We start from the raw sequence: 15,310 nt of genomic DNA, 5'->3' as shown, positions 1-15,310 counted from the left end.
GGGGTGTCCCTGTAGCCCTGTTGTTTCAGGGTCCTGGTTCCTCTCTGAAATGGTCTTATTCATTCAGCCGTCTCTCTCCCAATATAATAATACAGGTCACGAGGGCAGCTTGATGTGTGTCCCTCTCTTAGATATACAGGATGGAGAGAACCAAGTGTGCTGGGACGAAGCTGTATTTAAGAGACGAGGGTCTCCACAGTGTAGGCAGAGGGGGCTGGCTCCTGGTGACAAGAGGGTGTCCTGGGCTGAAGCAGGAAGAATGGGCTTTTTGAATGGAAGGCATCAGGTCTAGAGGGCCCATCACAAGGCGAGCACTTAGTAGATAGTTGGTGAATGAGTGAGTGAGTGAATGAATGAACAAACAGATAAGTGGGCCAGCGACTGGACCAGGACTGATGGCTAATACGTGGTCGGGTTGGTAGTGATGCTGGGGTGTGTCTTACTCCAAAACCCATGCTTGTAACAACTCTGCACCATCTTGGAGCACATTGAAGGGCATGAAATCAAGCCACTGGATGAAGTTCATTTATTCAAGGTCTCTGTGCCATCAGTGACTGCCCCCTCTGCAGGCAGGAAGGACTTCTGATGAATTCCATGCAGACAGCCATTCTTTCCTCCATCCTGTCCTCCACTGATGTCCACAGATGTCACCACCTGGAGCCAGCCCCCTCCGCTTGCACGGCTGGAACCCTCATCTCTCCAACACAGGTTCATCCCTGAAAACTCAGCTCATCCCAGCCCTGAGACCACAAGCCCTGCTCTCCTTGCTCCCCGGGCCCATGGTCCTCTCTCTCCCTCTAGTGCCCCGTGTGGCCGACGGCCCCAGCTCATCCCCTCTGCCATTGGCCATAGTCCCAACTTTCGGTTCATCCTCGGCCCCTTGGCGCTCAACAACTGAGAGTTTTAAATGCTTCGTGACCAGCTTGAGAATTTTCCAGAGAGGTTGTGTCAGACAGTTAATACTCAGGTAGTAATCCTTTTGTAACCTGAATAGAACTGCAGACTTCCACACTGAGGATGATAAAATGGTGTGGATTTAAAAGTATTTGGGGACCTGTAAAATGTCTAGGATTAAAATTTCAATACCATTTGTGCCCAATAAATGCGAACTCTTTAGTAACTTGAAACTGTGGTATTATGACTCAGGTCTGAAAATTATGAGTCCTGGTTGAAGAAATGGGAATAACATGTGAGGAATCAGCTCCTGTCCTTTACCTTGAGGGATAGACTGTGGTCGCACCAAATAGCAGGAGGGTGACCTCATAGGGGAGCTAGCCCGGAGAAATTACCGTATTTGTTAAGAAAGCAGTACACTCCCCAGAGGAGAAAAATGTTACACTTTCCATTAGGATTGTTTATGGAAATGGGGCTACACTGGACCTGGGTCAGTATATTAGCTGGTTTGACAGTACCCCAGGAAACAAGATCGCACAATAGTTGATAGAACGACTTGATTTTTTTTTTTTTCCGTGAACCAGTCTAGTCAGTCTGAACTTGACAAATTAATTTTGTCTATAGAATCACTCCCATAAGCACATAAAATTAGCCTCCATAAGTACAGAGAGCAGAGTTGGCACTGTGTTTAACTGATTCGCTGGAACTTAAGTAAATGGATTTAGTCTTAATATAGCTAAAGCCCTGAGACTTTAACTAGAGCTGATCTTAGGCAAAGCATTAATTCATCATTTAAAAAGTCACGGCTCGTGGATTTTTGTTGCTCGTTGAAGGACAGAATTATATACTTTGACGGTGCTAATCACCCAGCACATGCCACAGGGCTTGAAGGAAAAAATTAGCTCTTGTTTTCTTTGTTACAAAATTTTTTATGTTCGATTGACAGAGAATTAATCAGTTTTAACACTTGACTATATTTAATAGATTATGGTGTTTCCCTGGCCTTATTCAACTTCCAGATATTTTCATTGAGTCATTGATGTCATACTTCTGATGCTAAACTCTTCCTGGACTGGAATAAGCATGGGGATTTTTCTTTGCGTTGTAGGGGTGAACTTGGGAAGCAGATTCGTACCTTCCGTGCAACAGGCCGGCACGAGGGACGGGAGAGGAGCTTACGAAGTGGTCAGTGCCTCTCTTTTGAATGGAGACCCGTGGAACCCAGTGACAAACGCAGACACAAAGGTCAGTTATTTTGGTTTTGTTTTTCTTCTTGACTTTTCAATGACTGAAGTTTAAAAATCACATTAACTGCATTCATATTCTCTTATTCAGGTTTTGTCTTTATTTTAATTCCAACTTTATCCTTCCTTATAAAGTGAAATCTTCATTATTAAGAAGATAAAATAGAGACTGGTTTTGATGTGACAGTTCTGATGAGTCTCTCAACACTGTTTGTGTCTGTGGAAGCTTATTTTTTCAAGCACACACCAGGGATAACATTTCCAGATATACAACTTTCAGCTCATTTTACCTGAGTGCTGGATCTTTTTCTATATTCATGTCTATTTCATTAACATTTCAGTTTTATCAATCAATTACTGGTAGAAACATTTTAATGCAACTTTTAAAATTTATTTATTTATTTATTTTTGGCTGTGTTGGGTCTTCCTTGCTGTGCGTGGGCTTTCTCTAGTTGCCGTGAGCGGGGGCTACTCTTTGTTGCAGTGCGCGGGCTTCTCATTGTGGTGGCTTCTCTTGTTGCAGAGCACGAGCTCTAGGCGCTGTGGGCTTCAGTAGTTGTGGCACGTGGGCTCAGTAGTTGTGGCTCATGGGCTCTAGAGCGTAGGCTCAGTAGTTGTGGCACACGGGCTTAGTTGCTCCACGGCATGTGGGATCTTCCTAGACCAGGGCTTGAACCCGTGTCCCCTGCATTGGCAGACAGATTCTTAACCACTGCGCCACCAGGGAAGTCTCTGTAATGAGTTTTAATGCAGTTTTATGCTTTGTTTACTTTGACACATGTTTGATTTGAGTCTTCTATTATGTAAAAGAATAATATAAAATAATTGAAATATTAGTGATGAAATTTCATATTTTGATGAGTTTTGTCTGACAAATATAAGTGAGTTTCTTAAATTTCAGAATTGTTGGAACAGTTGGAAAGGGATAAAATCTATAGAAATATGAGCTCTTTGGAGAGATCATACAGATGGCTTTGTCCTTGTGTTATGTGGAACTATTTTTAGAGTATTTTTTATAATAGAAAACAGAGTTTTTTAAAAGAGCAGTTGAGATTGTGAAAATGGTCTGTAGTGTTCTGGAAGGGCTGCGGTGGGCCACCTTTGTGTCCATAATGATAATATGATTTACATCATTATTTTATTTTCTAAAGAGGCTTTCAGCTGAAAGTGAGCCTTCAGAAAGGTTGGGTTAAAGGATCCCAATGCCAAATATAAACTTTTTCAGTATTTCTGCTTCATGGAGACTGTTGCAGATGGAATATACAAAGTATAAGTCAACCACGGTGACATTGATACTGTTTCCTAGATGAAAAACTTAAGGCACTAAAGAAAATTTCATCATGCTACTAATTTACAAAATGAGAAACGATACGATAGATTCAGAAAGAGAGAGGTATACTATGTTGTAAAGGAAGTATATCTTTAAAATATTCATAGGCACTACTTAATAATATAAAAATACGGAACAATCTAAAGTTACTTGGGTGGTGGAAGCCTTTATGGGAGTTTTTCCCTGGTGGTAGGGTTGCCAGATTTAGCAAATAAGAGTACAGGATGCCCCGTTAAACTTGGACTTATGTAAACAGTGAATATTTTTTGGCATAACTCTATCCCATGCAATATTTGGGATAGTGTTGTTTATCACAGTCCAGATTTAACTGCCGTCCTGTGTTTTATCTGGCAGCCCCCCTTGGAGGGCATCAGAGCAACAAGCTGATAAAGGTTCTCAGTATGCCTTTGGAATGGACTAGTTCAGGTTGGCTCTAGTTTCTGACCTCCAGCTTCATCCTTAATACCAGCTATCCACCTTGCAGACATCAGGAGGCATACCGGAGGGGGAACTGGCACATCCGCCCTGGCCAAGCTTACAACCTGTTGGCCGGGGGCCACCAGCACCATCTTTGTAGAAAACTAGGAAAAGCCATTATTGTTTGATCGCTGTCCCACCTCCTCTAGGGGTCTGCATCCAGGATTAGAACCAGGCAGGAAGTAGGCACATACCTACTGGCTAAAATAACTCCAGGTCACTGACATTATTTAAGGGGACAGCGACCTTGGTGGTTTGGGGAACAGCATCTTGTCGTAATGCCGTGGGGCTCATCTCAGCATGTGGCTGTGGAGTCAGCCTTATGGCTCTGTAATTACCATGTGCCCCCTTAATTGGTGGTTAACCACTAAGACCTCGCATGAAAAGGGTGCATGTAAATGTCTGTTAACGTGCGTGTACCTGCGTGCCGTAATTCTTCACGGGGTAGCTGTGTATGTTTGTTGTGGGAATAAGGGTTCTGCCAAATGGCGTGTTTGTGTACGTCTTTCTTCGTCATCAAAATAACAGTCAATGCTGTAATTTTATTTTATTAAAAAAAATGTGTTTTTGGGGGGGATTTATTGAAATCTTTCCTTTATTGTGCATCTTCAACATCTAGGACCAGTATCCTGTTTTCGCCATCCTGAATTCGCCCCCAGAGTGCACAGTTGGGGTCAGCTGCAGTGGCTGGTGTCTCCATCCTGAATTCCCCCCAGAGTGCACAGTTGGGGTCAGCTGCAGTGGCTGGTGCCTTTTTGGCCACAACATCTTTTGTTCACTAAATGGCGGGGGACAAACTTTGTCCGCAGTGCCTCATTTTGGTCATAAATCTGACCAACTTTTGGGAGGCAGATCATGACCAATTTCGTCCCATGGTGCTAAGAAGGCTTATTCCTACATCGAGGATTCTGTGGATAGGCCACTCAACGTGCTAATTTTCAGATTAGGCCCTGTTGACAGTCTAAAATTCTCTGGATCTCCCATCTTACTAGTCTATTATGATCTGGGAAATGTTTTCCCTTGTTCCTTCTTCCCACATCTAGAGTTGCGCTATTACAAATATTCTACATAGAGGTATATATATGATTGATGGCCTCAAGACACTTAGTCATCATTACTTCGTTGGAGGCCTCATTAAATATTGAGTAATGCAAGAGACAACACTCTTATGAAATAGATGGGATATAAGTAACACTACTAGTAACTGTAATTTTAAACTGCATTAACGGGGAGTATCTTCAAGTATGCAGAACATACCCACTTCATGAATATTTTTGCTGCACAACTATGCCTGCAGGACCTTAGAATACAGGCTTTTAGGTTTGCATTCCTGCTCCCCTGTTTTATTCCTTGCTGCCTTCTTTCCATTCAGCCAGTCTTTGACAATTTGACTTAATTGGTCTGAGGGAAGGCCCAGGCATCAACTTGATTCAGGCAAAAGTACTCAGATTCTCTTTTTCTCTCTCTCTCATCTATGATGGAGATATATCCAAATGGGGTAGTATTATGTCCTGTACAAATCAAGAGTCAAGCCATCATTGCCACCGATCACGTAGTTGAAAGAACAGAGCATGGGGAGAGAACATGACCTTGTGTGCATTGGAGAGCTTCCGGCATTTTGTTTGTTTACTTGCCGTTGTTTTGATCTATAACACACGAGTATAAGCTTATCTGCTCTTTCCTCCCTCTTAGGGTCATTGTAAGAATGAGATGAAACGGCGGGTGTGAAAATACATTAACTAAATACTACCACCCCAATGTAAGGTGATATGGAGAGTTTAAAGTTTCTTTAGGGACCAACCTCCAATTTCATGTCCTAAAAAAATTTACTCTGGATCCAGGGAAGACATATCAAGATGGGGTTGATTGTGAGATGACCTCAGTTGAGCTCAGCCTTTGAAGGCTCCAATAAATTTCCAATTTCCAAGTTTCTCACAGGAGAATGAAACGATGGAAATAGTATGTGAAATGGAAAGTAAAAAGGCAAAAGGCTTAGAACATGAAACCAGAGCTTCCCGTAGCATACTGAGGAGCTGAAAGATCAAATAGCTGCTAATTAAAACGGCAGAGACAGAGTCCGCTACATTGATTCCATTTGCTTTGTTTCACGGCTGACCCTCAAATAACCATCCCCTTTCACACCTCCGCAATCAGCCTTCTTCTCGGAGGGGTCGTCTCATCCTCCCTCCCCACCTCCTCCCTCAGGTCCTCTGCAGCCCTCTGTAGCAGCTTCCACTCCCACCACTTCATCACGACCACTCTTGCCAAGGTCCCGGGTGGCCTCTCAACCTCTGAAGCCAGAGCATGCCCCTCGCTCTTTATTTTCCTTATCTTGACGCTGATTCACCTCTCACTTCCTTTGGCTCCCGAGACCCTGTTCGCTCTTGTTTGCTCTCGTATGGTTTTTTTGTTTGTTTTGCGGTACGCCGGCCTCTCACTGTTGTGTCCTCTCCCGTTGCGGAGCACAGGCTCCGGGCGCGCAGGCTCAGCGGCCATGGCTCACGGGCCCAGCCGCTCCGGCGACACGTGGGATCTTCCCGGACCGGGGCACGAACCCGTGTCCCCTACATCGGCAGGCGGACTCTCAATGACTGCGCCACCAGGGAAGCCCTTTCGTATGTTTTTAATTCTTGCCTTTGGCTCCTCTTCTCGGCTTTGCCCCTTAACTGTTAGTTTCCCCTGAGTTTCTTCCTCAGGGCGTTTCTGACTCAGGGCTCCTGCTGGGCGTGGCATTCCGTCCTGCGGCCTCGCTATCCACCTGTGCAAGGAGGGGCGGGAACTCGCATGAGTGACAGAAGCAGCCACCGCCCACACACGGGCTCCTACTACGTGGGGCGTGGATCTGATCCCCTCACCGTCGTCCTCCAGCATACACTGACTGACAATCCACATCGCCCACCCTGCTCTGACGCCTGAGATTGGGTCACTGGCTTCCAATGGATTTTACGCACCTCCAGCCGGAAGTTCCCAATTGCCTTAATGGACTGTGTCCCGATGTGGAAACAGCCCCCCAGCCGTGTTCCCCACTTTGTGTAGTAGCCTCTGGAAGATAAGATTGTCATCCCCCAGCTCCCCTCAGATCACGGGCTTGGAGACATCTCATCCTTCAGAAGCTTCTCACGATATCTGACTCAGGTTCCTCCACTTGGTACCCACTCTGAAGGCTTAGCTCCCACCTCTCAGCCATCCTGCGCCTCCGTGGCAGCCTGTTGCCTAAATATGCGGTGTTCTTCACTGCCGTGCAGAACTGGCATTTGCTTTGTCCCTGCCACCTGTGTCCTGCTCATTCCTGAAGCCCCAGCTTAACCAGCACCTTCTCTGTGCAGCTCATTCTGACCTCCCCAGCCACATCTGTCCTTCCCAGACCTTTGTCCTAATCAGTCATCTCCGTGACGTGCAGGCACACCGCGCACATGCTTCACTCGTGCACATTGAGCCTGCGGACATGGCAGAAACAGAAGCTAAGGACATGCAGCTTAACTCACACATCCATCCTCTGATCTCCCCAAGGAGCATGTGGCCGGGGGATCGGCCGGGGTGGGGGGGAGGCGTGATGGGACATCGGGTGTCTGCTGTTTCCTCTCTTCCTCCACCTGAAACAGGGCAAGTCTCTCACTCTCTGAGAGCGAGTCTGGTTTTTCAAGTGGATGTCATTATACAGCAGGGACCCCAAGATAAGCAAACTCAACTGTGCTCAACCCAGTGGGGTTCAGGAGAGAAGAAATGGCCACATTGAACTTACAGAAAAGCACAAAAACCATAAGGTACTTAGAAGATTACTGTTAACTCTGCCTTGGGTACTGCTTCGCCTTCTGTGCTGGCTTGAGACCCTAACTCTGCGAGACTTGGGACTCAGCTCTTTGGCATGGATCATACTGTCCTGTCATCACTAGATTATATTTTTGTTTCTCTCACCAGCCTGTGCCCTCCCCGCGGGTGGTGGCCTCAGCTTTGTTCCTTCCTTGTCCCTTAGTGCAGTGTTTGGCATCCAGTGAGGATACGGGCTCTGAGCCTTCCTCTGTGCCTGGGGACTGGGTCGCTCACTGGCGTGGAGGTGCCTCATGCTACAGAAGATAGAGGGGACAAAACTCAACCTTTGCATGTTATTCAAACGCCAGAGGGTGCCTGGAGAGCCTCTCCATTTCTGTAGAGAGGTACAAACCACTCTTGGATGACCTGGACTTTTCAGACATTGCTGACCCCCTTGTAGCGAGTTTAGGTTCTTTTAAAATCATTTTGGAGGTCTTTTATTGCTTGGAAGAACGTGACATTTTTCTCTTTTGTGACTGCTAGGGTTCTACCTGGAATAACTCCCCACGTGTGCCTCTCTGTCCCAGTCCTAGAGAGAATGAGTTTCCTCTTCTCTAAGGGAATATTCTGGTCATTGCAGGAGTTGCTGCAGGCCAGCTCGTGGTGCCTGAGCCTGGCTGAGTAAGCTCAATGGTTAGCCTTTTGACTTACGGAACGTTGAGCTTACATTAGCTTACAAGCCAGCCAGTAGCACTTCCTCTTAGGAAATAATGTTATTAAAATACCTCCTGTGAGGTTCTCATAAGAAACGTACAGTGGTTCCAAAGTTGGAACATTATTTCTAGACTGTACGGTCTCTTAGGATGGTCTGTTCTCTGCCTCCACCCCCTGTCTCTTAACTCCCATTGGACTCCCAACCCTACCCCTTGCCTGACAGTCCCCATGAGGCTATGTCTGCCACACAGGAGGCTCTTGTTCCGGCCTCACATAACCTACCTAGCCAAGATTCTGCCCACCCTTCTGGGAGAGGGATTAGCGAGGTAAAAGCTGGCACCGCTATATCTTTGGGAACTCAACTGTTTCTTAAGAGTTGATGGCAGGCAGAGTGGAAGGAGAAAAGGCTTTGGAATATACAGAAATGGCTTCACACTCCTGCACAGCCTCTGCCTTGCTGTGTGATGTTGGGCAAGTGACAAGCCCTTGCTGAGTCTGTTTTCTCATTTGTAAAGGAGATGATGATGGTTACCCTGCTGTCTGACATAGTGCCCCCGGCGTGCTCAGTAAATCTCAGCCACTCTCCTTTCCCTTCATTCATTCTGGCCTTCCTCCTTACACTAGGGCAGGGCCCCTCAGCCCCAGCCCTGTTGCCACTGGGGTGGGTAGTTCTCAGTTATGTGTGTAGGGGAAGGGGGCTGTTCTGTGCATTGCAGGATGTCTGCCAGCATCCCTGGTCTTTACCATGAGATGCCAGGAGCACCCTCCTCCCCAGCCAAGTCAACTCAAAAGGCCCTGGGCTGGGGTGTCGGGGGTGTGCATAATTCCCCAGGTTAAGAACCCCTGCACTAAGAGAAAGCCGAGAAGGCTAAGGAAACAGTTACTGAGGACCTTTGCTTTGGATGGAGCCACAGGTCAAAAATTGGCAAACTTTTTAAATGAAGAGCTAGACAGTAAATGTGTTCAGCTGTGTGGGTCCTATGATCTCTGTCACAGCTACTCAACTTTGCCACTGTGGCTTAAAAGGTAAAAGCAGCTGTAGATAATAAGTGAACCAGTGGGTGTGGCTGTGTTCTGATAAAACTTATTTGTGGACATTGTCATTTGAATTTTATAATGTTCATGTGTCATGAAATATTCTCCTTTTATTTTTCTTAACCATTAAGAAATATGAAACCATTCTTAGCTCTGCCAGTGGGCAGTGGGCTGGATGTGGCCCTCAGACTGTAGTTTGCGACCCCCCCGGGCTAGACATACTCTAGGTATGATCACACCAGGTGCCCCCAGCAGCCCTGCAAGGTGGATGTTGTGTGCACTTTGTAGGTGAAGATGCAGAAGCTCACAGAACAGGAAGTGACAGGGCTGACAGCTAGATTCTGAAGTCTAGTCTTTCCGTAGCACTCGGCTGCCTCCCAGAAGATCTTTAGCTTTCTTTCCCTTGTGCATTGTATCAGGACTGGTTCATCAGTCTGGACTCCAGAGACAAGATCTCGGCTCAGAGGGACAGTGTGGAGGTCTCTGGCCAGCGCTTCCCCCGGCTGTCAGTCCTGCCCTCCGAGGCAGCCCTGGCTTTCTTCAACCGCATGTGAGGGCTTCATCCCCGCTCCCCGCCAGGCCTTTCAGTGTTCTTGCTTCCTCTTTGGTCAGCACACAAAGGGCAGGAAGCAAGCCAACGCGTTGTGCTTGTTTCCACTGTGTCCCCGCTTCTGGTTGCTCACCACTCAGTCAAGGAGGGCTCTGGGCTACATATCCACAATGGTCTCTGCTAACTCATTTATTTCTTGTGACCTCTTAGCAAGGCCTTAATATCATTTTCCAAAAAGTTGTCTATTGAGTCAGGTCTCCCTAGAGTTTCTGCAACTTTTTTTCCTTCCCCAAGCTTGTAGCGTCATCATAGAACTGGGTCTTTTTTAAAAAGTTATATTTTAAAATAACAAATGTGGGTAACGCTAGGAGATAGAGTGGTTTGCGTTATTTAAACAGAGAGGCGTTATAAAATATATATTTTTTATAATCCTTGGGTAAGACTCTCCATGTTTGACTGATGTGTTGAGCATATTTGATATTAGGAGAAGAAGAGTTGGATGATGAATTCTGTTTTCAGCTTTTCATCTATTCGTCCAAGGATAGGTAAGTGTCTGCTGTGTCTCAGGTTCAAGGTCAAGTTCCTGTGACCCAAGAATGGGTGAGACTCTATCCTGCCCTTGAGGACCTCAAAGTTTAGTGAACTAATGGTTGTAATAAACTTAATTAAGTATTTAATAAGAGATATGTAATTTTTAAAATAAGTGATTTTAGAATAGCTCTATTCTTTTTCAAGAAGTTGCTTGATGCTCATTTTCTTAATTTTTTAATTGAAGTGTAGTTGATTTACAATGCTGTGTTAGTGTCAGGTGTACAGCAAAAGGGATTCAGTTATACATATATGTATATATATGTCTATTCTATTTTCAGAAAAAGAAAATCAGAGTAGCTTTATATTTACTGAAAAATTGCAAAGATAGTATGGAGCCGTCCCATACTCCCCACACCCAGTTTTCCTATTAGTCACATGTACATCTGCACGGTGCGTTTGTAACAATTCACGATATAGAGCTTTTTATATCTTAACCTGAACTCTTTTAATAAGAGAGAAAGGTCCTGGAGATTGAGGACATTTAGAAGAACATAAAATTTCTAGAAAGGATGATAATTTATAAATCAGAGTTTAGACTAAAAAGCCTATCTTCCCAAGAGAGAATTCATGTGTATCAATATTTCATTTAACAGTTTCATATCACGTGAAGGCTGAGGAAGCCATTGCCTATGCCTTGACTCTAGAATTTCTCTGAAGTTAAAACATAAACAGCGAGGACTGTACCTTCATAGTTGCTCAATAAACAGTCCTGATGGTGATGAGGCTGTTTTGTTCAATTGAAATTTAAAGCTCAGATTAAAAAAAAAAAAATCCTCCTATTTTTTTTTTAAAAAGTGTGAAATATTTTTAAACTTATCACGAGAGTGCCTACAACCAAGTGCATAAAATCATGTTAAAAACAACAGAATTGAGTGCTATTATGTGACTGTGACATAATGCCTATGTAGAGAGTTCGTGTGAGATTTTCCTTTCATGTTGATTAAACATACTCATGAACCCCCCATTTCTCACACACATCCTTGTAAGCATAAGATGTGTGTTTCTCAGTGACGTATACCAGCATTTTACAATTGGACTTTCATTACTGCCTGCCTAAAGAGAAAAATTAAATTAATTAAACTTTGAATTAAATTTCTCTTTAAAGAGGGAAATTAAACACTGAGGAATAAGATTTTGTTGGGTAGTTTTAAGCTTTGGAGTGGAATAAACCATTGTAATACCTAAGAATTTTCACCTCCTCCCCAAGTACCAATTTTTGCTCCTTTGAGGGCAAACATCCAGCCATTGAGAATGCATGATGGGCACCGCACATAAATGGGCAAAAGGAAGTGCGTGTCTCCCAGGACTCCATGTGTTTACAGAAACGTGCCCATTGGAGATTTGGGGCAGGTAAGAATAAAAGCTGATTTCTCCCTCCCTCAAAGGCTGCTCTTGTTAGATTTTCTTAAATTAACTTTTATTGGCGTATACTTGCTTTACAATGTTTGCTTTTGCTAGATTTTAAAAAATAAGTGTTTTATATGAGCACAGTTGTAGATTTACCAAAAAAATTGTAAAGATAACACAGAGATCCCATATACCTCACATCCAGTTTCCCCTGTTATTAACATCTTAAATTATTGTAGAGCATTTGTCACAGCCAACACTGACACATTGTTATTAACTGAAGTCCATGCCTTATTCAGATTTTTTTTAACATCTTTATTGGGGTACAATTGCTTTACAATGGTGTGTTAGTTTCTGCTTTATAACAAAGTGAATCAGTTATACATATACATATGTTCCCATATCTCTTCCCTCTTGCATCTTCCTCCCTCCCACCCTCCCTATCCCACCCCTCCAGGCGGTCACAAAGCACCGAGCTGATCTCCCTGGGCTATGCGGCTGCTTCCCACTAGCTATCTACCTTACGCTTGGCAGTATATATATATGTCCATGCCTCTTATTCAGATTTTCCTAGTTCTTACCTCATGTCCTTTTTCTGTTCTAAGAGTCCATCCAGGTACCACATTACATTTAGTCATCACCTCTCCTCAGGCTCTATTTGGCTGTGGCCGTTTCCCACACTTTCTGTTCTTGATGATACTGATAATTTTGAGGGATACGAGTCAAGGGTTTTGTAGAATATCCATCACCTTGGGTTTGTCTGATGTCCTTCTCCTGATTGAACTGGGCTTATCTGCTTTGAGGAGAAGTCCACAGAGATGAAGTACTGCACCTGTTCTACCACATCGAGGGCACATACTGTCAACAGGACTTGTCACTGCTGATGTCAACTCTGACCAGCTGACTGAAGTCATGTTTGTCAAATTTCTCCACTGTAAATTTCTTTTTTCCTTCCTTTCTATACTGAATTCTTTGGAAGGAAGTCACTGTGCACATCCCACACTTAAGGAATTATGCTTCACTTCCTTGAGCTTGAAGTAGCTACATAAGTTGTTTTGAATTTTTCTGCATGTGAGAGTTGTCTACTTTCCCTGTTTATTTATATAATAGTCAATTGTTTATTTATCTAAGCTTGGACTCGGGGATATTTATTTTATATTTTGTGATATAATCAAGCACTGTTTTATGTTGTTCAAGTTGTTCCTGCCTTGGCCACTGAGGATTCTTCCAGTCGGCTCCTGTGTCCATTGGATATGTGTCCACTATTGCGTGTGTATGTCTGTGTGTGTGAGCCCTTTTTTACTTTCTGTTGCAACAAGATGCACCAGGTTTATCTTATACACTTCCCGTCCCAGTCCTAAAATCAGCCATCTCTCCAAGGAGCCCTGGTTTCTGGGGAAATGGTATTAGAAACCAAGATCTGGGTGCTGGGCATGCTCACTGCTACTGTAGTGTCATTGCTTCTTGGTTTTGGCAGCTGACAAAACAAGGAAATATATGGATGTGCTCTTGCTAGATTCCAAAAAAAAAAAAAAAAACAATCTCGAATGCTGGATCATGACTGAGGCACACCATATATTTAATTTTTAAAATTGTATAGTAGGAAATATAGCAGGAATTTGGCCTTTTTAAAAGAGGTATAACTATACCGGTCAAAAAGGAAGAGTGGCTCTTTTCAATAAACTACACCAGTTCTTGAAATCAAACCCAATTATTTGTTCTTTTCCCTAAAATGTTATTTTAACTCCCAACTCTCTAGCATTTGACCTAACTCTGGCTTTTCACACTCCTTGAGTTGGTGATGCCTCAAGGCTGCCTTTCTGCTAATTGCTTGAAATTCATTTGATCTTTTCCTAAAAGTGGCAACAAAGAGATTTTCTTCAGCTGGCATAACCATTTTTAGGTACAACTGTTACTCAGCAGAGGTACTAAGGGTTCTTCCTTTTGCGCGAACCTACTAATTTTCTGAGCATGTGATTTAAAGACATAGTCATAGACCCAGAACAGAGTTGGTGAGAGCACAGAATTAATGAGACCAGGACCAGGGTTATGGGTTGTGTCTCCATTAGGATCCCTGATTCCTGTGGGCGCCATTAGCCTGCCTCCATTCCTTGGCCCTCCCCGGCATGTCTAACCCCAGCAGGCATCTCACAAAGGACCTCTGAAGGCAAACTCAGAGACCATTATGCATACTCCATTGCCCATCCCTGATGTAATGATTAGCAGAGCTATATTTGTATAGGTAGGTGACAGATTTTACATACTTTTCCCTAACTTTGGTCACCCATGACCCACATGCAAGATTTTAGCTTAATTACAGAAGCAAGTCACACTGAATAGTTTATATATGCTTGCTCTACATATTGATTTTTTTCCTCAAACACAGAAAAAGAATATAAATGATTAAAATGAAGTCTGTTATCAGGCAGACACATTATGCCATGTGAAAAGTATCTCAGACCTTCAGCAAATTCTCTATTTTTTTCCATCCAGTAAGTGCTTCAGGGCTGCCATGTACCGCTATGCAAATTAAATCCTGCATAGCTTGGGGAGGCAGGGTCCATTTGGTCCCTAGATTTGAGGGTGGTGGCCCTGCTTAGGAACCAGGCACTGTTCAGTGGAATTCTGTCTCACAGTTTAGAGGGGAAAGATTTTGCTGATTAAAGATGATCCTGCTTTTCTATTGAGTTCTTTCTGCATATTCCTTTAATCAGTAAATAGTTATTGAGACCTCATGGTATCCCAGGCCCCGTGCTAGGCACTAGAGGTATTTTGCCCTTTTGAAACATGCATGAAAGCTGGCAGTGTCATCTCAGAACGACTTTGAAGCTTTTGCTCAAAGAGAACCCTAGGAAATGTCAACCCCTTCTGTAGTACAAACATCAGGAAGAGTTAAGAGCCCACCAGGGGTGGAGAATTTTATCATAGCTCCTTTGAAATCTAGCCTCTTCTTTTGCAGTTCAAAACAAGACCACTGGGGCATATAATCTTTGGTTGTGCCTATTCAGCTAATAGGAATGTGTTTGCATTGCCAAGAGTTATTGCTGGTTTTAGTGTCTTAAGGAGAATACGTGGGAAAGCATGAGATCCCCAGAGTTCCGGGTTGGCTAACACTGGCCTCCTATGTATGCGTCTCTGCCCGTCGGGAGTGCAGATTGCAGACAATCGCTGTCTTCCCATTTTCATGTCTGCATTGTCTTGGAAGAGTTCAGAAATCCGGTTCTGTAGACCCCCTCGCCTCCTGGCCTAAGTAAGGGGAGAAGGGAGCTTTTTAAGGTTCATCTCCAGAACAGTCTCGGTGGAGTCCCAGAGCTGTTTTTCCAGCCTGCCGTTTCACTGGCAGGTAGCGAGCTTTGTCTGGTTCAGTCTGGACGCGTT

At 44.2% G+C, this 15,310-nt stretch overlaps 1 protein-coding gene across 1 annotated transcript in view; it reads left to right on the top strand.

Annotated features, from left to right (window-relative positions):
* Positions 1 to 927: 927 nt before the first annotated feature.
* Positions 928 to 15,310, top strand: part of ADAM12 (ADAM metallopeptidase domain 12) — a 329,043-nt gene continuing 314,660 nt past the window's right edge. Inside the window, exon 1 of the mRNA XM_022568471.2 lies at positions 928 to 2,139. Within this exon, the coding sequence (XP_022424179.2) occupies positions 1,948 to 2,139 (192 nt within the window). The 5' untranslated portion in view covers positions 928 to 1,947. The remainder of the gene's footprint in view (positions 2,140 to 15,310) is intronic.

Source organism: Delphinapterus leucas, chromosome 16 (assembly GCF_059928025.1).
Source record: "Delphinapterus leucas isolate spDelLeu-1000000601 "Yukka" chromosome 16, BTC_Dleu_Yukka2, whole genome shotgun sequence".
Taxonomy (NCBI): domain Eukaryota; kingdom Metazoa; phylum Chordata; class Mammalia; order Artiodactyla; family Monodontidae; genus Delphinapterus; species Delphinapterus leucas.
The sequence above is the reverse complement of the archived record's forward strand: the minus strand, read 5'-3'. Positions and strand labels throughout refer to the sequence as shown.